The 23953-nt window shown below is 45.5% G+C and overlaps 1 protein-coding gene and 1 pseudogene across 1 annotated transcript; both read left to right on the top strand.

The window, feature by feature from the left end:
- The first annotated feature begins 3446 nt into the window (after window positions 1-3446).
- On the top strand, window positions 3447-4382 carry LOC118975046 (olfactory receptor 1361-like). Its single transcript, XM_037028668.1, has one exon. It carries the CDS (start codon window positions 3447-3449, stop codon window positions 4380-4382), a length of 936 nt encoding a protein of 311 aa, XP_036884563.1.
- A 9059-nt stretch (window positions 4383-13441) lies between these two features.
- On the top strand, window positions 13442-21919 carry LOC118975045 (keratin, type II cytoskeletal 8-like; annotated as a pseudogene).
- Window positions 21920-23953: the final 2034 nt, after the last annotated feature.

Raw genomic sequence — 23953 nt, 5'->3', positions numbered from 1 at the left:
TCTGCTTAGTTTCACCCATGAGGACTCAAGGTGCTCTGCACAGAGCCTCATGAGTGGGCAGCATTATTGGGAACTGGTCAAGAGAGTGGACACCAGAACCAGAGCCTTGTTCCAAGCAGGAGTTAAGTGCAGCTGCTTTATGGGGTTGTGGAGAGCTCAGTGGAATGATGTATGCCAAGTGGTCATTAGCTCAAAGGTGGATTGCATCCAAAAAATGTCATGGTCCTGCTCAAAGCCTGAGTAGGCGCTGCAGGAAGAGAGAGTTCATGGACTTTAACCTAGATCAGTGATCCTCAAGGTGGTGGGGGAGGATTCTGAGCCCTTCCCAGGTGGCCTCAGGACATTTTTGCTTGTTGCAACTAGAATGAGAGGGGGTGATCCCTGGCGTCCAGTGGGTCGGGGCCAGGGATCAGCTTTTTACAATAACACATTAGGGCACCCCCACTACAAACAAAGGATCTGGCTCCAAATGTCAGTAGTGTCCAGGTTGAGAGCCCCTCAGCTCCACTCAAAAGAAGGGCATTAGGAAAGCAGAAGAGAAGGCAATGCAGGTGAGAGGAAGCAGCAGGTACAAGGCTCCAAGACAGGAGACAAAACCAGGAAGATGGAAACCAAGGGTGTTGGGAGTGAGAGGAGCAGTGGTGAGCCAGGCAGGGTGACGTGGGGAAATATGCCACCTACAGTTCACTGTCCCTTTGGCTGCAGTATGCAAAAGGACTGCAGGGGGTGACAGTGGCCATGGAGAGCCCAATCCACGGTGGGTCATCCAGGTGGGAGATTATGGTGGCCTGGATCAGGGTACTCACTCTGGAAACAAATTCTCTACTTCTGTCCAAGAGATGAAGATGATATTTTAAACCCACAAATCAGGAGTCAATGGGATGTGAAAGGCAAGAGAGGGGTTGGTTGTGCTGGCTAGGGCTGTGCAGCCTGTGCACCCCGTGGAATTGTGCAGTGCACACCTCAGCAGCTCTGGCGGGGGAGATCCCATTTTGGACCTCGTGAGACTGAGTGGCTGGGGAAGGAGGTGTCCAGGAGTGATGCTCAGGAAACAACAGGATAATCAAATAAGAGTTTGGAGAGAAGTGGATACTGTAGCCAGAAATTCAGTCACTGAATGGAACGAGTAAAGGAAGTGTGGAAGATGACAGAGTCCTTTGTACCAAGACAGCTACCACCTGTATTATAAATATGTTTATGCCTCACATGTGCTTTGAGCCTGACGTGGTATCCAGTGTGTGGATTGCAGGGCCAACAGCTCTCCTGGGTTCTGAGCATAGGACTCCAGCGATACTAAGACTAGGTATGTTGTCTTGCAGAGAAATGCATGCACTCCTCTCCTCAGCCTTCAGAAGAATAGGATGGTCACTGCAAAGCTTTGGAGAGTCTGTTATTTCTGACATATATTTGCTGCTGCTCCCTGGGGGAAATTTATGTCTCTCTTACCCCTTGACACCAGGCTCAGCCATAGACATGTGAGTGAGGGTGAGAGCAGGTGTGTCCTGACAGCAGCACTTAGGAGCCAACATACAATTCACTTTTCCCACTGCTGCCATAATCAGCAGTGTCCCAGACAAAGGTTTGTCCACCTGCCTGAGTCCTGGAGGGAATTCATCACAGAGGGGCACAGCCATAGCCCCCTGTGATGCACATGTAGCCTGTGTGAGAAATAAGCCTTCATTGCTGTCAGCCACTGAGATTGGGGCATGTATGTTACTGCAGCATAATTTAGCCTAACCTGACTGATACAGAGGCAATGGGCTGTCCAGAGGAGGCCAGGCTCAAGGTTAGGCAAGTTTCACCTGGTGCATGAAGCCAGAATTTGTGGACAAATTACAATCCTTTGTCTCTAAGATTGATGTTAAGAAACACAAAATGAGCAAAATCAGCTCCCTTTGGAAAAAACCTGCCTCAGGACACAATGAATCTGTATGCTCCCACAGCCCAAGGAGGAGAGACATCAGTGGTGTGAAAGATGCAATATTGGGACATTCCAGAGTGGCGCCTTTTCAAAAAAGCGTCCTTTACAGAACTCCACACTCATTGTTTCACTTAATTCTCTCAGGAAACTGAGGCTTTGGGCTTGTCTGTCACTGGCTTATATGGCTAAGTGTCAGGAATGGCATTCAAACAGGGTTCATCAGGACCCCAGGGCTCTTGCTCTCAAACACTAAGAAATTTTTTAAATCGAGGTATAATCAACATACAACATTGTATTAGTTTCAGGTGTACAAGCTAGTATATTTGCATATATTACGAAAATGATCACCACAATAAGTCTAGTTAATGTCCATCACCACACATAGTTACAGTTTTTTTTCTTGGGATGAGAACTTTTAAGATGTACTCTCTTAGCAACTTTTAAATATACAATACAGTATTGTTAACTATGGTTGCCATGATGTACAGTATATCCCCAGGACTTATTTACTTTAAAGTGGAGATCTGTACTTTTCGACTCCCTTTATCTACTTTGCCCACTGCCTCTGACCCCCCTGCCAACACCCTGCCTCTCGTGATCGATCACTCGTCTGGTCTAAGAGATCTTAACTCTCAGAAAAATACATAAGGTTCAACATTTTACATATTAGCCCATCACATCTTCACAACAACTCTATGGGGCAGATACTATTATTATCCTAATTTTACAGATGGGAAAACCAAGGCACAGAAAGGTTGAGTAACTTGCCTAATGCCACACAGCTAGTAAATTGCAGAGCTGGGATTTAAATCTAGGCTGTCTGGCTTTGTAGCTGATGCCCTGGTAACACTATTATTTATTTTTATTTTTTTAAATCCTGGAAATCTTGATGTTATTTATTACATGTTTATTTCCCTTTCCCCATCTTCACTGAGGTACAGCTGACTGATTACTGTTAGATATGATTAGCCCTGACCAGTGTGGCTCAGTTGGTTGAGTGCTATCCTGAAAGGTCACTGGTCCGATTCCTGGCCAGGGCACATGCCTGGGTTGTGAGTTTGGTCCCAGGTCAGGGAGTGTACGAGAGACACCCAGTCGATGTTTCTCTCCCTCTCTTTCTCCTACTCTTTTCCTCTCTCTAAAAATAAATAAATAAAAAATTATATACGACTAGGTGCAAACCTTAATGTGTTGATACACTGTAAAATCATTGCCACAGTCAAGCTAATTTATGGCACTATTTTGATAGCATCACTGAAAGCTCCACTAACAAAAATAACATCCATGTAATATGTCAGGTAGGAATATAAGCCCTTTAGACATGTTTTTCTCACTTAATCTTTATAACAATCCTAACAGGTAAGAATTATTAATCCTGTGTAACAAAGGAGGAAACTGCAACTCAGAGAAGTTGAGATAAACCTGGAAAGAGGAACAGAAAGGGCAGCAATGAAGTAACTCGTTTCCTCCCCAAGAGGCCGCCCACCGTTGATGCCCTTGCCTTGGGTTTTAGAACCGCCCGGACATGGACAATCAGACCCAAGTCTCGGAATTCATCCTCCTCGGCCTTTCCCAGCAGCCCCTGCAGCAGCAGGTGCTCTTCGGGCTGTCCTGCAGCCTGTATCTGATTGGGTGCCTGGGGAACCTGCTCACCATCTTGGCCATTGTCTCCGACCCTTACCTCCACAGCCCCATGTACTTCTTCCTCAGCAACTTGTCTCTTCTTGACATTTGCTTTACCTCGACCACCATCCCCAAGATGCTGCTGAACCACCTCTGTGGGAACACCTCCATCTCCTCTGCCGCTTGCCTGGCCCAGATGTATTTCTTCATCGCCTTTGGGGGCGCAGACAGCATCCTTCTCTCGGCCATGGCTTATGACCGCTACCTGGCCGTCTGCTGCCCGCTGCACTACATGACAATCATGAGTGCCCTTCGGTGTGCCTTGCTGGTGGCAGTACCCTGGGTCTTGGCCAACCTCATCTCCATGGTCCACACTATCCTGATGACCCGCTTGTCCTTTTGCACTAATAGGATCCCGCACTTCTTCTGCGACCTCAACGCCTTAATCAAGCTCTCTTGCTCTGACACACAAGTTAACGAGATGCTGGTGTTGGTGCTCGGGAGCTCGGCGGTTCTGGTCCCTTTTGTGTGCATCGTGGCCTCTTATACACCTATCGCTGTGGCTGTCTGGAAGGTGCCCTCCACCCGGGGGAAGCGGAAAGTGTTCTCCACCTGTGGCTCTCACCTCTGTGTCGTCTTTCTCTTCTACGGGACTCTCATTGGGGTCTACTTCAACCCCACATCCACACACACCACCCAGACAGACATGGCGGCCTCCATAATATACACCATGGTGACCCCCATGCTGAACCCCTTCATCTACAGCCTGCGGAGCCGAGAGCTGAAGAGGGCCCTCAGGAAACTACTCAGCAAGAACCACTTTGTTAAGTCTATTTGAAGACTCTTTTTATACCCAATTGCTTTTGAAATAAACTAATGCTTCCCAGTGTTAGAGCTCACAGTGGCTTTTCTGTCATATTTTTACCTTTTCTACCTTTTTTAAAGGTAGAAACAAAATTATTATTCATGTAAGTATTTTTAATATATTTTAAATACATCTGACATATAACATTGTGTGAATTTAAGGTATACAATGTGTTAATTTGATATATACCGTAACATGATTGCTGTTGTAGTGATTTAGTACTTGTCACTTTATATAATTCTTTTTTCTTTAGTGGTTGAAATAGTAACGTTTTGTCCTCTTACTAAGTTTGGTGGTTGTAGTACAGTACTGTCTGTATTCATTTCACTGTGCATTAGACCTCCATGGCTTATTTACTACTCACTGCAAGTCTGTAAACTCAAACGACATCAGCCGTGTCCTCCCAACCCCCTTCCCCTGGTAACCACCACTCTCTGTCTTTCCACAAGCTTGATATTTTTGGATTGCACATGTAAGTGATATACACTACTTGTCCTTCTCCAACTTGTCTCATTTAGCATAATGTGCTCAAGGCCCCTCCATGTTATTGCAAATGTCAGGATATCCTCCTTTCTGGTGACTACATAATATTTCATTTAAATATACACGTATATACCACTTCCTTTTTTATCTACTAGTTTGTTTAGGTTGCTTCCACATTTTGGCTATTGGGAGTAATGTTACAATAAACATAGGAGTGTATATATCTCTTCAAAATCCTGTTTTCATTTCCCTTGGGTATATACTCTGAAGTGAAATTGCTGGGTTGTGTGAGGAAACTCCGTATTGTTACCGTAGCAGTGACACTGATTTCCATTTCCATCAGCAGTACATAAGGATTCTCTCTTTACCACATCCTGGGCAACACCTGTTTTCTTTTATCTTCTTGATGACGGTAATTCTAAAGGCGTGAGGTGATGATATCTCACTGTGGTTTCAATTTGCATTTCCCTGATGATCAGGGTGTTGAGCATCATTTCATGTGCCTATTGGCCATTCTGATGTCTTTTCCGGAAAATTTTCTATCTAACTTTGCTGATTTTCAATCAAATTCTTTAGGTTTTTTATTATTAAGTTGTATAAGTTCTTTATACATTTTGGATAGGAACCCCTTCTCCGATATAAAATTTCTCCCACTCTGTAGGTTGTCTTTTCATTTTGTTGTTTCTTTGGCTGTGCAGAAGGTTTTGAATTTGATATAGTTCCATTTGTTGATTTGGGGTTTTGTTGTTTGTGGCTTTGGTGTCATGTCCAAAAAATAATATTGTCCAGACCAATATCAAGAAGCCTCTTCCCTTCTTTTTCTTCTAGGGGTTTTATGGTAGCTGGCTTTATATCTATGAGTCTTTGATCCATTTTGAATTAATTTTGGTGAGTGGTATGAGGTAGGGGACCAGTTTCATTGTTCTGCATGTGTCTCTCCAGTATTTCCAACACCATTTGTTGAAGAGACTGTCCTTTTCCCACCCAGTGTTTTCGGATCCCTTGTTGAATATTAGTTGAAATGCAAAGCTTTTCAGGGCGGCTTTGTCTGGCCCACAGACACATTAAATGGCTCACAAAAGGTATCCCCCCTTTTTTTAGGTATTATTTATTTATCTTTAGAGAGGAAGGGAAGGAGAGAAGGAGAGAAATATCAATGTATGGTTGCCTCTCATGAGTCCCCTGCTGGGAACTGGCCTGCAACCCAGGCATGTGCCCTGACTGGGAATCAACCTGCGATTGTCTGGTTCGCAGGCCTGTGCTCAATCCACTGAGCTACACCAGCCAGGGCAAGGTATTCCCTTTTTAGTTCCTTCTCTCCTTCTGATCACCCTCTGAGAACATTTTGGTTTAGTGCTACTACTACTTCAACACTTTTGCATAGCATCCCTTTAGAGATGAGGAGGGTCTTGGGCTCACAGGTTTCAGCAGGTGAGAATTTAAACAACCTTCTCTCATTTTTTTGCTGTTCTCTTTTTACTCTTCTGTAACTGTATAGATTCAGGTGATAAAATGGAAAATATGCTCTGGCTGGCACAGCTACCAAGCAGCGCTGGTTTTCTATGTACATCAGTGACCTACTCATTTATAATGAAGAACTTTATAGGTTTAAAGACTTCAGTTGAAAGAAAGTTACTGAGCAAATGCTGGCATCGTGGTACTGAGACGTAGCCTGAGAAATGGGGATGCTGGATTAAAGAGATCGTCCATGTTGAGTCAAGAGCAAAAAGACTGAAATTTCAGGATGGTTTGGGGGCACTGGCTTTTAATTCTGACAGACCTGGGTTCAAATTCTCCTTTTGCCTGTAAATAGGCTATCTCTTACCTATTCTCACTTTCTCTTTGAGTGGGAATTCTTCACAAAGTGGGGCTATTTAACCTGTTCTTCTCCCCTGTTGTTTCATCAGCTAAGCTCACGTGTTATTGTTTTCTCAATTGTTAAATGGAGTTAGTAATGGTACCGGTCTCCCTGGGAGGTTGTGGGAATTACATCAAATACAATGTAAATTAATTTTATACATACATAGGAAGCTCAGTATACAGGAAGCATGGGATAAATCAGACTTCTGTGGCTTGAAAAAGATAGACGCCACAACTTCTGGCCAAGATGGAGGCGTAGGTGGAAACACTGTCCCTCCTTGCACTACCAAGTTTAAAGACAACAAAGTTTTAGAAAAACGCATCCAAAGCACAGAAAATTGAACTGTATGGAAGTCGAACAACAACGAACCATTCACCCAGACAGGTAAAAGGGGCAGAGTCAGCAAGTCAGCAGCTGGCAGAGCAGGGTCTCACAGGAAAAGGTGGCTGGACTGACCCAGGCACGGGCGGTGGTTGGCAGATCCCAGGTGTGAGGTGGCAATGGGAGGACCCAGTGAGGGTGCAAGGTGGCTACGGACCGTGGTCACACATTCACGCGCAGATAAACCAGGCAAAGAAGTGAGCAGTGAGATAGACCGCACAACCCAGGGCTGCAGCACCGGGAATTAAAGCCTAAAAGCACCAGTTGAAAAAACTTTTGGGCTCAAGTTGCTGGGAGAAGCTCCCAGGCTCACAGAGAGTTTGTTGGAGAGACCCACAGGATCCTGGAGGGTGCATAGGCCCACACACCTGGGAGCCAGCACCAGGGGGGCCCAGTTTGCTTGAAGGAAGCAGCAGAGGGGACCAAAATCCAAGAGAGAGTGGAACAAATGCCATTGCCCCTCTCTGACCCCGCCCCACATACAACGTCATAACCCAGCAACTGGGTCGCCCCTCCCTGGTGAACACCTAAAGCTCTGCCCCTCATACTTAACAGGCTCAAACAGACCAGAACATTATGGCTCAAGGAGAACAGCTCAAAGCCCCAGAGCCAATACTTCTAAGTGACCAAGAAATAGCCAACCTATCAGATGCACAGTTCAAAATACTGGTGATCAGGATGCTCACAGAACTGGTTGATTTTAGTCACAAATTAGAGGAACAAATGAAGGCTAAACTAATTGAAATGAAGGGAAATGCACAGGAAACCAATAGTGCTGGAAAGGAAACTGGGACTTAAATCAAGGGAGTGGACCAGAGGGAAGGAAAAAATGACCAAACAAAAAAGAATGAAGAAACTAGAATTCAAAAAAATAAGGGGAGGCTTAGGAACCTCCAGGACATCTTTAAACACTCCAACATCTGAATTATAGGGGTACCAGAAGAGGAAGAGGAACAGCCATGAGTGGAAAACTTATTTGAACAAATAATAAAGGAGAACTTCCCCAGACTGGCAAAGGAAATAGACTTCCGGGAAATCCAGGAAGCTCAGAGAGTCCCAAAGAAGTTGGACCCAAGAAGGAACACACCAAAGCACATCATAATTACATTAGCCAAGATTAAAATGAAGGAGAGAATGCTAGAAGCAGCAAGAGATAAGGGGACAGTCACCTACAAAGGAGTTCCCATCAGACTGTCAGCTGATTTCTCAAAAGAGACCTTATAGGCAAGAAGGGGCTGGAAAGAAGTATTCCAAGTCATGAAATCCAAAGACCTACAGCCAAGATTGCTCTATCCAGCAGAGCTTTCATTTACAATGGAAGGGCAGATAAAGAGCTTCTCAGATAAGGTCAAGTTCAAGGAGTTCATCATCACCAAGCCCTTATTATATGAAATGTTAAAGGGACTTATATAAGGAAAAGAAGATGAAAAATATGAACAGTGAAAGGAGAGCAAACTCACAGTTATTAACAACCACACCTAAAACAAAAGCAAACTAAGAGGACAGCTAGATCAGGAGCCAAGCCACAGAAATGGAGATCACATGGAGGGTTAGCAACAGGGGAGTGGGAGGAGGAGAAGTGGGGAGAAGGTAGAGAGGATAAGTAGCATAGATGGTAGGTAGAAAATAGACAAGGGGAGGGCAAGAATAGTATGGGAAATATAGAATCTAAAGAACTTGTGACACATGGACATAAACTAAAGGGGGGAAATGGTGGGGGAGGGGGNATTCAAAAAGTGAGGAGAAGCTTAGGAACCTCCAGGACATCTTTAAACATTCCAACATCCGAATTACAGGGGTACCAGAAGGGGAAGAGGAACAGCCATGAGTGGAACACTTATCTGAACAAATAATAAAGGAGAACTTCCCCAGTCTGGCAAAGGAAATAGACTTCCAGGACATCCAGGAAGCTCAGAGAGTGCCAAAGAAGTTGGACCCAAGAAGGAACACACCAAGGCACATCATAATTACATTAGCCAAGACTAAAATGAAGGAGAGAATCCTAGAAGCAGCAAGGGATAAGGGGACAGTCACCTACAAAGGAGTTCCCATCAGACTGTCAGCGGATTTCTCAAAAGAGACCTTATAGGTAAGAAGGGGCTGGAAAGAAGTATTCCAAGTCATGAAATCCAAAGACCTGCGTCGAAGATTGCTCTATCCAAAGCTTTCATTTGCTGAAAGGGCAGATAAAGTACTTTATCAGAATGGAAGGGCAGATAAAGTGCTTCTCAGATAAGGTCAAACTCAAGGAGTTCATCATCACCAAGCCCTTATTATACGAAATGTTAAAGGGACTTATATAAGGAAAAGAAGATGAAAAATATGAACAGTGAAAGGACAGCAAACTCACAGTTATTAACAATCACACCTAAAACAAAAGCAAACCAAGAAGACAGGTAGATCAGGAGTGGAACCATAGAAATGGAGATCACGTGGAGGATTAGCAACAGGGGAGTGGGAGGAGGAGAAGTGGGGAGAAGGTAGAGAGAATAAGTAGCATAGATGGTAGGTAGAAAATAGACAAGGGGAGGGCAAGAATAGTAGGGGAAATATAGAATCTAAAGAACTTGTGACACATGGACATAAACTAAAGGGGGGAAATGGTGGGGGAGGGGTGTGCAGGGTGGAGGGGAATTAAAGGGGGGAAATGGGACAACTGTAATGGCATAATCAATAAAATATATATTTTAAAAAAGATAGACACCACAAATTCAAGAAACTAAAAATCTATTTTAAATGAAATATGCTTGATTGTCCTTAACAGTGTTTTATTTTCAAACAAGAATTGCGAAGTTATTTGTTGGACTTATTTTTATTTAAAAAAACATTTATTTATTCATTTATTTTTAGAGAGGGGAAGGGAGGGAGAAAGAGAGGGAAACAGCAATGTGTGGTTGCCTCTCATGCACCCCCTACTGGGGATGTGGCCACAACCCAGGCATGTGCCCTAACTGGGAACCGAACCGGCAACCCTTTTGTTTGCAAGCCAGCGCTCATCCCACTGAACCACACCAGCCAGGGCTGTTGGACTTATTTTTAAATGTTTTCAACAACTTTTGAATGTTTTTAAATGGATAAAAAAAAAGCTATGTCACATTTACACCGTGGGATACTACACTGTCATAAAAAAGGAAAACAACTTTTGCAACAGCATGGGTGGACTTGGAGAATATTATGCTAAGAGAAATAGGCTAGTCATAGAAAGACAAAGTCCATATGAGCTCACTTATCTGTGGAATCTAGTGAACAAAATAAAATGACGAACTAAGTAGAAAGAGAGGCATGGACACATGAAACAGACTGGCAGCTGTCAGAGGGGTGAGAGGGAGGGGCATTGAATGAAATAATGTGAAAGGGTTAGCCAAAGAACACATATATGCATAACTCATAGACATAGACAACAGTGTGGTGATGGCCAGAGGAAAGTGGAGGTGGGCAAAGAGGAGGAAAATGGGGATATTTGTATTAGTGTCAACAATAGAAATAAATGAAAAATGTTTTAAACTCTGTTTTTAAAAAGTTAAGCCACAATTCACTGAAAACCCCAGAATTTGAGGTTTTGCTAATTCATGAGAAGAGCAGGTTTGGGGGCAGAAGAAAACACCAGTATTGAAAAAACAGTCTTATGATGCTTCTGATAATGAATGCCCACCTTTGTGCCAAGCTGACTTATAATGTTTATTTTTAAAGAGAAGGCTTAGAGAAAAAAATAATAAAGCCCCAAATCATTGAATGCAATTATTGCTGCAGGAAACTATCTATTTTTGTTTTTGAGGCAGTCCTTTCAACAAGTTCAACTTCATCTACTGGTGTTCTGTTTTTATGTTCTTACTGGACTTTGGAAAACAGTTTGCCAAAGGTGAACTCTGGTGATGGAATTCTGTCCCACTTATCTTCTAGATCATTCCAGGATAACCATTTTCCTTCTCTCTATTCCCAAGTCTCTCTCCCATCCATGTATAAATAAATAAATTATATAAAAGGTGACATTTAAATCAGTGGCCTGTTTATTAAATCATGTCGGAACAATTAGACAGTGAAAAATAAGTTTTACCACTACACATCTATTAGAATGGCTACAGTCCAGAACACTGACAACACCAAATGCTGATGAGGATGTGGAGCAAAAGAGACTTTGATTCGTTGCTGGTGGGAATGCAAAATGGTAGCGCCACCTTGGAAGGCAGTTTGGTGATGTCATACAAAACTACACATTACCGTTACCATACAATCCAGCAATCATGCTCCTCGGGATTTACCCAAAGTAGTTAAAATCCTAAGTCCAAACAAAAGCCTGCATATGGACGTTTGTAGCAGCTTTATTCATAATTACCAAAACTTAGAGTAAGCTGGATGTCCTTCAACAGATGAATGGGTAAATAAAGTGTAGTACATCTACACAGTGGAATATTATTCAGTGCTAAGAATAAATGAGCTGTCAAGCCGTAAGAAGATCTGGAGGAAATTTAAATGCATATCACTAAGTGACAGAAGCCCCTCTGAAAAGCCTATCACTGCATGATTCCAACCATATGGCATTCTAGAAAAGGCAAAGACGGAGACAATGAAAAGGTCAGTGGTTGCCAGGGGTTAGAGGAGAGGGAGGGATGAACAGGTGGAGCACAGGGGGTTTTTAGGGCAGTGAAAATACTGAGAGAAAGTATAATGATGGATATATTTCATTGTATATTTGTTAAAACCCTTAGAATACACATCAAAAGTAGATCCTAATGTGAACCGTGGACTTTGGGTGATGATGATGTGTCGGTAAAGGTTCATCAGTGGTAACAAACGTACCACCCAGGGCTGGGGGGACATGTTGACGATGGGAGAGGCTGTGCCCATGGTGGGAGCCGGGTACATAGGAACTCTCTGTGCTTTTCTCTCAATCTTGCTGTGAACCTAAAACTTCTCTAAAAAGATAGTCCTAAAAAATTAAAACCAAAAAAGAAAAAGGTTAAAACCCAACCTGAAATGTTTGCACAATATTTTTTGGTAGGTGAAAGTTTAAGAGCTTGGTAAACTTTGAAAAAAGTCAATGGCCAGATGGTAAACACTTTCAACATTGTGAGGCCACACGTCTCTGTCACAACTACTCAACTTTGCCATCGTAGCACAAAAGCCACCATGATGTGGATGGATGGGTATGGCTGTGTTCCAATAAAACTTTATAAAAACAGGCAGCAGACTCACATGCTGTACTTTTTCACCCCTCAACCTATACTATAAAAAACATTAGAAGAAACGAAGGAGAATGTTTCTGACAGGAACTGTATTAAGGCACAAGAAAAAGAAGGCAAAGGAAAAAGACTGATAGACAAAATTAGTATTTAGAATCTCTCTTTTTAAATTCACACCCAAGGAAGCCAGAAGGACCCCCAACTCCATTTTAAAATGAGGTTTCCTGCTCTGGCTGGTGTGGTTCAATGGATTGAACACTGGTCTGCAACCCAAAGTATCACTGGTTCGATTCCAAGTCTGGCTACATGCCTGGGTTTTGGGCAAGGTCCCCAGTGGGGGGCATGCAAGAGGCAACCACACATTGATAGTTCTCTCTCTCTCTCTCTCTCTCTGTCTGTCTCCTTCCTTTCCCCTCTCTAAAAATAAATAAATAAAATCTTTTTAAAAAATGCTAGTGTTTGGGATTCTCTCCCCCTTTAAAACAATCCTCACCCAAGGATATGTGTATTGATTTGAGAAACAGAGAAACACTATGTGAGAGAGAATCAGTTGCCTCCCATATATGCCTCTACCAGGAATCGAACTTGTAACCTTTTGGCACATGGGACAATGCTCCACCCAACTGAGCTACGTGGCCAGGGCTAGAATCTCTTTTTAAATTTTTTTAAAGTGCCTGCAAATCAATAAGACCAAGACAATCTAATGGAAAAATGAGGAAAGGCTTTGAATAAACATATCAAATAGAGAAAATGCATGTGACTTACAAACAATGGAGATTTAAAATCCCACTAGTAATTAGAGAAATTAAATTAAAGTGACAACGGGTGCCCACTTGGCAACCATATTCACAAAATTATGTTTCAGAGGCAGCTTTCTGGCTCCTTCTTGAATCTCTTGAATCTCTGTCTGGTTTTCCTCCTCACCTCCTCTCCAGCCTCCACTGTGTCCACAAGGGTGGCCCAGAAGACTTGCAGAGTCCACCTCTGACCCCCAGGTCTTCAGTAGCTGCTTGTACTCAAGTGGGCACAGCATCAGCTCCTCAGCCTTCTCCCAGGTGAGCAGTGGCTACTGGGTTGGCCTGGGCACCAACATGAATCTGGCTGGGAGTTCCAGCAGAGCTGGCAGTATGGGGACCCTCAAAGCCATCCAAGTAAACCATAGCTTGCTGAGCCTCCTGAAGCTGGAGGCTTCAGGATACATCCAGGCCATTTACAACCAGGAGGAACCAATCAAGAGCCTCAACAACAAGCTTACTTCCTTCATTGATAGGAAGGTGCCGAGCCTGGAGCAGCAGAATAAGATTCTGGAGACTCAGTGAACTCCCCTGAAGCAGCAGAAGATGACTCGTGGTAACATGGACAATATGTTTGAGAGCTACATCAACAACCTTCCTTGGCAGCTGGAAACAATGGCCCAGGAGGAACTGAGACTGGAGACCATTTGGCCACACGCAGGAGCTGGTGGAGGACTTGAAGAATAAGTGCAAGGACAAGCTCAACAAGTGCACGGAGACAGAGAATGAGGTTGTCTTCATCAAGAAGAATGTGGGTGAAGCTTACATGAACAAGGTAGAGCTGGAGTCCCTCCTGGGAGGGCTGACCAATGAGATCAACTTCTACAGGCAGCTGTGTGACGAGGAGACTCGTGAACTGCAGGCCCGATCTCTGACACGTCCGTGGTGCTGTCCATGAACGAGAGCCGCTCCCTGGGCCTGGATGGCATCATCGCCAAGGTCAAGGCCCAGTATGAGGAGATTGCCAACTGCAGCCGGCTGAGGCTGGAACCAGGCACCAGATCAAATATGAGGAGCTGCAGATGCTGGCTGGGAAGCACAGCGATGACCTGCGTTGCACAAAGATGGAGGTGGATGAACCGGAACACCAGCCAAATCCAGTCAGAGGTTGAGGGCTTCAAAGGCCAGACGGCTTCCCTGTAGGCTGCCATTGCTGATGCTGAGCAGCATGGCGAGCTGGCTGTCCAGGATGCTCAGATTGAGGTGGCTGAGCTGGAAGCTGCTCTGAGGACCACCAAGCAGGACATGGCTCAGCAGCTGCATGAGTACCAGGAGCTCATGAACGTCAAGCTGGCTCTGGATCGCCACCTACCACAAGCTGCTGGAGGGCAAGGAGAACCGCCTGGAGTCTTGAATACAAAACAGGAGTACCCACACCGAGACCACCAGTGGCTACACAGGTGGGCTAAGCCAGGCTTACGAGAATCTCAACGATGGCCTGGGCTTCCAGCCAAGCTTGGGCTCTGGGGTGGGCCCCGGCTCCTTCAGCTGGAGCAGCACCAGCCCCTCCAAGACAGTGGTTATTAAGAAGATTGAGACCCTTGATGGGAAGCTGGTGTCTGAGTCACTGATGTCCTGCCCAAGTGAAGGACCACTGCAGTTCCTCCTGTCCTCTGAGCCAGTGAGAAAAAAAGATGTGCAGGGAAGCAGATTTAAGTCCCAGTTTCCTTTCCATCACTATTGGTTTCCTGTGCATTTCCCTTCATTTCAATTAGTTTAGCCTTCATTTGTTCCTCTAATTTGTGACTAAAATTGACCAGTTCTGTGAGCATCCTGATCACCAGTATTTTGAACTGTGCATCTGATAGGTTGGCTATTTCTTGATCATTAGAGTTGTCGGCTCTGGAGCTTTGAGTTCTTCTTAAGCCATGTTTTGGTCTGTTTGCACCTGTTATGTATGAGGAGTGGATCCCTATGTGTTCACCAGGGCGGGGCAAATTGTGACGCTGTATGTGGGGGCGGGGTTCAAGAGGGGCAATGGCAGTCCCCTCTGCTGCTTCCCGCTGCTGGGGCCTGTGTGGTCTGTCTCACTGCTCACTCCTTCGCTGGTTTATCTGCGTGCAAATGTGTGACCAGAATCAGCCTGCTGCCTTACACCCTCACTGGGATCCTACCCCACACCTGGGATCTGCCCACGGCTGCCCAGGTGCCTGGGTGGGGAGATATTTCCTGCCCGACCCCTCTCTGCTGCTGGCTCCGCCCCTCTTACCAGTCTGGCTGAATGATTCATCGTTGTCAGACTTCCGTATAGTTCAATTTTCTGTGTTTTGGCTGCACTTTTGTTACTGAAACTTTGTTGACTTTAAACTTCGTTGTGCAAGGAGGCACAGTGTTTCCACATACGCCTCCATCTTGGTGGAAGTCCCAAATGTTTTTTCCAAAAATAAAGTCTCAGCTGGCTCTGCCAAAATAGAAGAATAAATAAGTTTTGCACTATTAAGCATTAGTGAGGGTGCAGGAAATATATCCTCTGACAACAGGCACTGGGGTGCAAATCAGCACAGCCACTTAGGAGCTTGGTTTGGCAATGATTCTTAAATTTAAGAATCACATTTTCTGTGACCTGATCATCTCATTACTCAATATTTATTTGAATCTGACAGTGTCTGATATAATAGAATACATACAAGGATAGTTATTGCATTATACCTAATAATGGTGGAAAAATTGGAAGCAACCAAGGTGTCTATCAGTTAAATACACACTGCATATATCCATAAAATTGAATATTAAACCAATTCTATAAAAGTGAGATGGAAGCCCTGGCTGGTGTAGCTCAGTGGATTGAGCACGGGCCTGCGAACCAGACGATCGCGGTTCGATTCCCAGTCAGGGCACATTCCTAGGTTGTAGGCCAGTTCCCGACAGGGGCCAGTTCCCAGCAGGGATGCACAAGAAGCAACCATACATTGATGTTTCTCTTCCTCTCTCTTTCCCTTCCCCTCTAAAGATGAATAAATAAAATATTAAAAAAATAATAAAAAATAAAAGTGAGATGGTTCTGTAGCAGAACCAGTGGTTCTTCTTTAGGGGTGATTTTGCCCCCTGAGCGGACATTTGGCCATGTCCAGATGAAACCTAACAAAACAGACGTCCAGCTGCCACAACAAAAGCCAAACTCATGAGGCTGGTGCAGAAGGAAAGAGGTTTTTGCTCAAGAGCCACACAGCCTGGGAGAGAGGCAGACTTCCATCTCAAAGACCATCTCACCTTCCTGCTCAAGCCTGCAGTTCTTATGGGGCTAGGGAGGGGAGGGTGTTTTCTATCTGATTGTCTTGCCAGCTTTTGGTGCATTCGGGTCCCTAGCCATTCATCTTTCTAGCTTTTGGTGCCACTCAGTGTAAGAACCGCCCCACACCGTACTTTGACTGACTGTCTATGGTGACATGGAGACATTTTTGTCAGGGCTGGGGTAGGGAGGCTACTGTCATCTAGTGGGCGGAGACCAAGGATGCTGTTAAATGTCCTGCAGTACACAGAATGACACCCACCACAAGGATGATCCAGTCCCAAAGGTCAAGAGTGCCCAGGCTGAGAAAGTGTGGTCTACATAAACCAACATGGATATCATTCCAAGATGTTGAGTGAAAAAGCCAAGTTACAGAGACAATCATATTTGTGTTAAAGTACACAGTATGGGAGACAGTTAGGTAAGTTCATCAAAAAATTAAGGCGAGATTACAATAGCTAAGTGTTGGAAACAGCCCAAGTGCCCACCAGTAGGTCAGTGAATTAAACACTGTGGTACATTTACACAGTGGATACTACGCAGCAGAAGGAAAGAAGTTCTACTTTTTGCAACAGTGTGGATGGAGCCAGACGTTATTATGCTCAGTGAAATAGGCCAGTTGGTGAAAAACAAATACTATAGGGCCTCACTTATTGCTGGAATCTAAAGAGCAAAATAAACTAATGAGAAGAATAGAACCGGAGACGTGGAGACACAGAAGGACTGACAGCTGAGGGAGGGAAGGAGATGGGGGCGTGGAAGGGGGGCCGAGACGGGTCTAAGTTATAGTGGAGGGTGACCTGTGGACATGGGCGTCGGAGAGGGGATGAACCGTGAGCTACAGGGGTGCGCTGGGTGGAGGGGGGAAAAGGGGAAAATTGGGATAATTGTAATAGAATAAACAATAAGAAATACAAATAAAATAATTTTTAAAAGCTCTGATAAACAAAAAAATTAAACATAGCATTACCATATGACCTAGCAATTTCACTCCCAGGTATGTACCCCAAGAACTGAAAAGAATTCAAACAAATCATTGCACACGAATATTCACAGCAGTGTGATTTACAATAACCAAAAGGCGGGAGCAGCCCGCAGTGAGCGGAGGCACACAGTGCGGTCCCTCCGCACCGGCGACTCTCGCTCGCCATAGAGAGGAGGGAAGCACCGGCAGAGGCTACGGCGGGATGAACCTCAGGATCGTGGTGTGGAGTGGGAGAAGCCTGACCCCATCGGCCACAGGCACGACTCTGTTCATAAGGAATCCCCAGAAAGGTAGGGATAACAAGCAGATCAGTGGTTGCCAGGGGCTGGGGGTGAGAATGGGAAGTGACTGCCAATGGGGGCAGGGTCCCCCCTTGGGGATGAGAATGTCCTGGACTAGACAGAGGTGATGTTGCACAGCGCCATGGGTGTGCTAAATGCCACTGAGTCGTTCACTTTAGTGGGTAATTTTACATTATGTGAAATTTACCTCAAAAATAAAACCAAAAAAAAGTACAGTAAAATCCCACCATTGTACTCTTGTTTTTCATGGTTTGTGCTTGTTCACACTCCACATGCAGACAAGTCTACAAGGATGCCCATCAAATTTATTATCATGATCGCATGGCGGACCATTACATAACTTTCAGCCTATTTGTGACATTTCAATTATTTAAGAAGAAACAAATATTTGTGTGTCCTTTGATTTTTTTTAAAGCTTTAAGAAGACATGGATCAGGAAGGATGAAGGTAGAGGGCCGTGTCAGGCAGCCTCCCCTCCCCGGTGGACAATGGCAGGGCTGCTCTCCTGCCAAAGTCAGCAGCCAGGGCCTCAGACCTCAGATTTGCACAGCATTAGGCTCTGCTCCAGCTCCTGAGAAGCTCAGTTAATTGACTCACCCCTGGCAGGCAGAGAGGGCAGGGAGGGGAGGACACAGTGTCCCCAAGGTTGTCCTCTCCCTTGCGGGATCCCCAGGAGTCCCAGCACCCCAGTAACAGAGGCAGAGGCAGTAGGACCACAGTGACAGGAGGCAGAGGGCAGGGAGCAGAGGTGATATAAATAATGAAGCTGAGTCTCAAACAAACCCCCTGCCCAGCTGGCATGCTCAAGGCAGCAGGCTCTTCACCTTGCAGCCAAACCCCCACAGGGAAATGGCAAGCTAGGCCTTCCACTGTGGTGAGGCAGAAGCAGGTGCAGGGCCCCAGGTAAGTCACCTTCCCCACCTTTCACCTGGCCACGAAACACCTGGAAAACCAGTATCTACCCTGGACTCAGAGAAGCCCCCTATTTATTCAACTCCTGGTGCAATTTGAGTCTCTGGGGTGAGGGCAGCAGGCAGGGCCCCATTTCCTAGGTTCAAGGCCATGTGATGATTATTAGCATACATGGAAGGTTCAGTGGGCGGGTGAGAAAGGTCAGGTGTGTAGAGAATTGCTGCCGCTCAAAGTTAACCAGCACACCTGTCTGACTTTTCACCTCTCCCCTCTTTGTCCTGAAACAAAGGAAGCCAGAAACCAGAAACCAGTAGCAAAAGAACTGGGCACAGGCAGCGCAAAGAGAGAGACAAGAGGGTTCAGGACTGAAGGCTTCAGCCACCTCCCAGGGGTGTGCAGCATGGGGGTGGGGGGGGTAGGTGGGTTAATGGTAAGGATTTGAGGGTGAAAAGAGGGAGAGAAAATGGAGGGAGGAGGTGGCTGATACGCGAAGGAGAACGCAGAGAGAAACTAAACAGCACATTAAGAAGAGACAGCCAGGATGGGGCAGACAGGAAAGGCAAGATGGGATCTGAGAGACAAGACAAACCTAGTCAGCCCGTTTGTCATTTGGCAACGTGTGAGGGTCCTTTTGAGGACCACAACTGAGAGATGCTACTGGCATCCATGGGTGCCAGGATGCTGTTCAACGCCCCACAATGCACGGGACAGCCCCCCGCCATAAAGGATGATCCAGCCCCCAAGTGTCCCTAGTGCTGAAGTTGGGACACACTGGCCTAGGGGGCAAACGTGGGCAGGACTGGCCCAATAATGTGCGCACTCTCACTCCGCTCTGTTTACTGATAGAGGAACCCACTCAGTGCTCTGGTGGATCGTTGGCAGGAGGTTTCAGTGGTCCTCTCAGATGTCCTGGTCACACCCATCATGGTTCTATGGCTTTTTATTTTACTTAAAAGTGAATAGACTTTACATTCTGGAGCAGCTTTAGCTTTACAGAAAGGTGAGCCGGCAGCAGAGTGCTCCTGGACACCATCCCTCTCCCTGCGCAGTCCCCCGTTAGGAACATCCTGCATCCCTGAGGTGCTGTGCCACCACGGCTGAGCCCGCATAGGCACATTATTATTAACCAGAGCTCACAGTTCGCATTTGGGTTCACTCTCGGTGCTGTACCTGCTATGAGTTTTGACAAATGAACGATGTCATATACCCACCACTGTAGTATCATACAGAGTACTTTCATCTCCTTAAAAAATCCCAAGTCCCACCTAGTCATCCCTTCCTCTCTCCCCCTGAGTCCCGGTAACCACTGATGTTTTTCACTGTCTGCACAGTTTTGCCTTTTCCAGAATGAGTGAGCAGCTCTCTTAGCTGCACCCAGCACCCCATCATTTCATAGGGTGGCACATGCAACCCTGGGCCACCTCCCCAGGCCATGGCGAGCTCTTGTCTTCTTGGTTCTGTTCCCCCGACCCCTGCCCTTTCTTCCTTCATGGCTGTGGGTTTCTGTGATCTTAGTTGATGAGGAGGGAGTGAGTGGAACGGCATGGTGAAGCCAACATCTCTCCAGTCCTGGAAGTGGCCTCTGACATTAACAGCCACCAGTAAGTGGTGAGTGCGACAGAGGTCAGGAAAGGACAGGCTTTGGGTCCATAACACGCAGGTTCCCATCTGGAGCCACGGTCCTTGCACAAGTGATGCATCTTCTGTGGGCTTCAGCTGCCCCACCTGTGAAGCTGGGAGACTAGCACGTGCTTCACAATGTTTCAACAGACATTCAATAAACAATAAGCAATTAAGAAATGCATGAGCACAGTGCTTGGACCACAGTGTTACCAAGCAAGGGCTCGCAGCCTGATGCACATAGAAGCCAATACCACAGCACTGGCCTTTGAAAGAGCTTTTATTTGTGAGTTTGGGTGGCAAGGAGACAAGAGGCAATGCTCAAATCTGTCTCCCTGACCTGGTTTGGGGCAAGGCTTGTGGAATTTCAGCCCCAGATCTGCCTGGACAGCAGGATCTTCAGGTCCCTCAATTCTGAGAGGGTGGTCAGGTTGTGTTCTGGTCCTTTGTTTCTGTGGGGAAATTAGGAAAGAGTTCACAAGTGTCGCTCATAAATTTTGGGTCTGGGTTTTGTGAGAAACAGGACAAGACCAGTCTGAGCTGGTTCTGCGGTTACAACAAAGCACATCCGATAACAGGTAACTGCTCTCATCAAGAACCCAAAATCCAGTGCCAGAGACAGTTGCATCTCAAACCGGATTCATTATGAGGTTATTCCAAGTCATGAAAGGCAAGGACCTACATCCAGGACTGCTCTATCCAGCAAAGCTTTTATTTAGAATGGAAGGACAGATAAAGTGCTTCTCAGATAAGATCAAGTTAAAGGAGTCCATCATCACCAAGCCCTTATTATATGAAATGTCAAAGTGATTTATCTAAGAAAAAGAAGATTAAAAATATGAACAGTGAAAGGAGAGCAAACTCACAGTTATTAACCACCACACCTAAAACAAAAGCAAACTAAGAGGACAGCTAGATCAGGAGCCAAGCCACAGAAATGGAGATCACGTGGAGGGTTAGCAACAGGGGAGTGGGAGGAGGAGAAGTGGGGAGAAGATACAGAGAATAAGTAGCATAGACGGTAGGTAGAAAATAGTTGGGGGGGGAAGGCAGGAATACTATGATAAATATAGAATCTAAAGAACTTGTGACACATGGACATAAACTAAAGGGGGGGAATGGTGGGGGAGGGGAGCAAGGATTTGGGGGAACCATTTATATTTAACATAATTAAACTGTTATTATATCTGTTGTATAGATTTTTGCCAGTCTCTTTTCATTTTTATTGTTTATGAAGCAAGGATTACTAAACTCACACAGGGGTTGTTTTTTGGAAGCACCCAGGAGTGAGGGGCTAAATCTGCTTTGTGAAGAGAATGTCCATGAGGGATGCACAGAGGAGGTGACAAGCTGAATATTCAAAATGAACAGGAACTTGCAGGGGGAGAAGGGAAGAAACCGGGATCTGGGCAGAGGGAGAACGCCAAGGAATTGCAACTGCATTGTTAGGTCTCCAGTCAGCGTGGGAGACTTTGGCCCCATGGGGACACTGGCAGTATCTGGAGACATATTTTGTTGTCACACTGAGCAAGGGCTACTGGCATCTAGCTGGTAGAAGTCAGGGATGCTGCTAAACAGCTTATAGCACACAGGATGGCTCCCCATAACAAAGAATGAGCTGGCCCCAAGTATCAAAAGTTCCACAGCCCTGAAACCTTGCACTAGACATTGGAAGGCGTGGAGAATTGTGTGTACAACCCAATGGCCCTGGTCCCGCCTATTCAGCTTTCTCTTCGGTTCACAGGCCGGTGCTCAATCCATAGAGCTACACCATCCTGGGCCCATTCAGCCTCTTCTTAGAAGCTCTTGTTTCCAAGTCATTGACTTTGACTTAGCCCTGTAAGATCTCAGAGTCACAGGACTGAGTGGGGCTGTTGGGGCCACCGTCCTGGAGATGTATGGGCAGGTACTTGCCCAGAAGTAAAGAAAAGATGCAAGTAATTCCAGGAGAAGGAAGCCAAGAGATTCTGGAAACCAGCGATGTTTGGGGGACACAGGCTGCAGTCACCAGAGTGTCTGGTCCCTCCTTCCTGACTCGTTATCACCCTGTCAGGGCTTGATCAAGGGCCTCAGCCTACTTACCAGGGTATTTACTAGTTTTGTCCTGATTTTAAAATTGTGAAATACATGTAACATAAAATTGACCATTTCAGCCATTTTATAGCATAATTCAGTGACATAAATATTCATGACATTGTGCAACCACCACCTATGTCTAGTTCCAGAACTTTCTTATCCATCCAAAAGGAAGCCCCACACCCATCAGTAGTCACTCCCCACTCTCCCACTCCCCCCGCCCTTGGCAACCACTGATGTACTTTAAACTGCCACATGGATATTCATGGAAACGCTATTCACAATAAGGAAAAAGTGGAAACAACCCAAATTCCATCAGCTGATGAAGAGATCAGCAGAATCCAGTCCATCCACGCAGTGGAATGCTGTCTGACCGTGAGCAGGAATGAAGCACCGACACATGCCACCTCACGGATGAAACTTAAAAACACGCTGAGTGAAAGGAGCCTGACACAAAAAGGCATGGAGTGTAATATCTCATTTGTGTGAAATGTCTAGAACAAGCAAATGCATAGAGACAGAAGGGAGATTAGTGGTTTGCTGCTTTTAAATTTTATATTGCCTAATAAAGTGATATAATTTAAAAACAGTTAAGTTATTCATAAAGAAATATTGATCTCATTTAATCGATGTTATTTAGTGAGCATGGACTGTGTACTTTTGCTCACTTAGTGTACCGATTTGGTTATCATAGTTAGTGCCTACTCTGTGCCAGGTCACATTCCAAAATAGCTCACTTATTTCTATGCATCTGAGGTAGGTAAGGGCTACAGAGAGGTGGAGGAACGCTCTCAAGTTTATCCAATAGGCAGAGCTGGGATTCTAACTCAGGTTGGCTGACTCCCCCATTCTTTTGCCTCATGGCTACGTTGCATTGCCTTGGAACACACTTACCTGCTTCCTGGGAGCTGGAGAAATCCAGAACATTAATTCCATACAGTCTCCTGCCTCTGATTATTGGCATGGATAATTCCAGAGGAAGAATATGATTGACTCACATCAAGTTAGATGCACACCGGCCCAAGGAGTTGTAGACATGGGGTAGAGACATCTCTTGGCATCTGAAGCTCTGGGAAGAGGAGTAGAAGGACAGAGCAGAAATGGCTGCTCCGAAGAGAAATTTTTTTCTAAGATTTTACTTACTTACTTTTAGAGAAAGGGAGGGAGAAAGAGGGGGAGATAAATATCGATGTGTGGTTGCCTCTCACATATCCCCTACTGGGGACCTGGCCTGTAACTCAGAGAAGTGCCCTGACTGGGGATCGAACCGGTCACCCTTTGGTTCTGAGGCCAGCACTCAATCCACTGAGCCACACCAGCTAGGGCTGAAGGAGCATTTTTAAAAATGTGTTTTATTGATTGTGCCATTACAGTTGTCCCATTCCCCCCCCCTTCATTCCCCTCCACCCTGCACACCCCCTCCCCCACCATTTCCCCCCTTTAGTTTATGTCCATGTGTCACAAGTTCTTTAGATTCTGTATTTCCCATAGTATTCCTACCTCCCCCCCCCCCCCAACTATTTTCTACCTACCGTCTATGCTACTTATTCTCTGTATCTTCTCCCCACTTCTCCTCCTCCCACTCCCCTGTTGCTAACCCTCCACGTGATCTCCATTTCTGTGGCTTGGCTCCTGATCTAGCTGTCCTCTTAGTTTGCTTTTGTTTTAGGTGTGGTGGTTAATAACTGTGAGTTTGCTCTCCTTTCATTGTTCATATTTTT

This window comes from Sturnira hondurensis, unplaced genomic scaffold (assembly GCF_014824575.4).
Source record: "Sturnira hondurensis isolate 20B ecotype Veracruz unplaced genomic scaffold, ASM1482457v3 Scaffold0020119, whole genome shotgun sequence".
Taxonomy (NCBI): Eukaryota; Metazoa; Chordata; class Mammalia; order Chiroptera; family Phyllostomidae; genus Sturnira; species Sturnira hondurensis.
The sequence above is the reverse complement of the archived record's forward strand: the minus strand, read 5'-3'. Positions and strand labels throughout refer to the sequence as shown.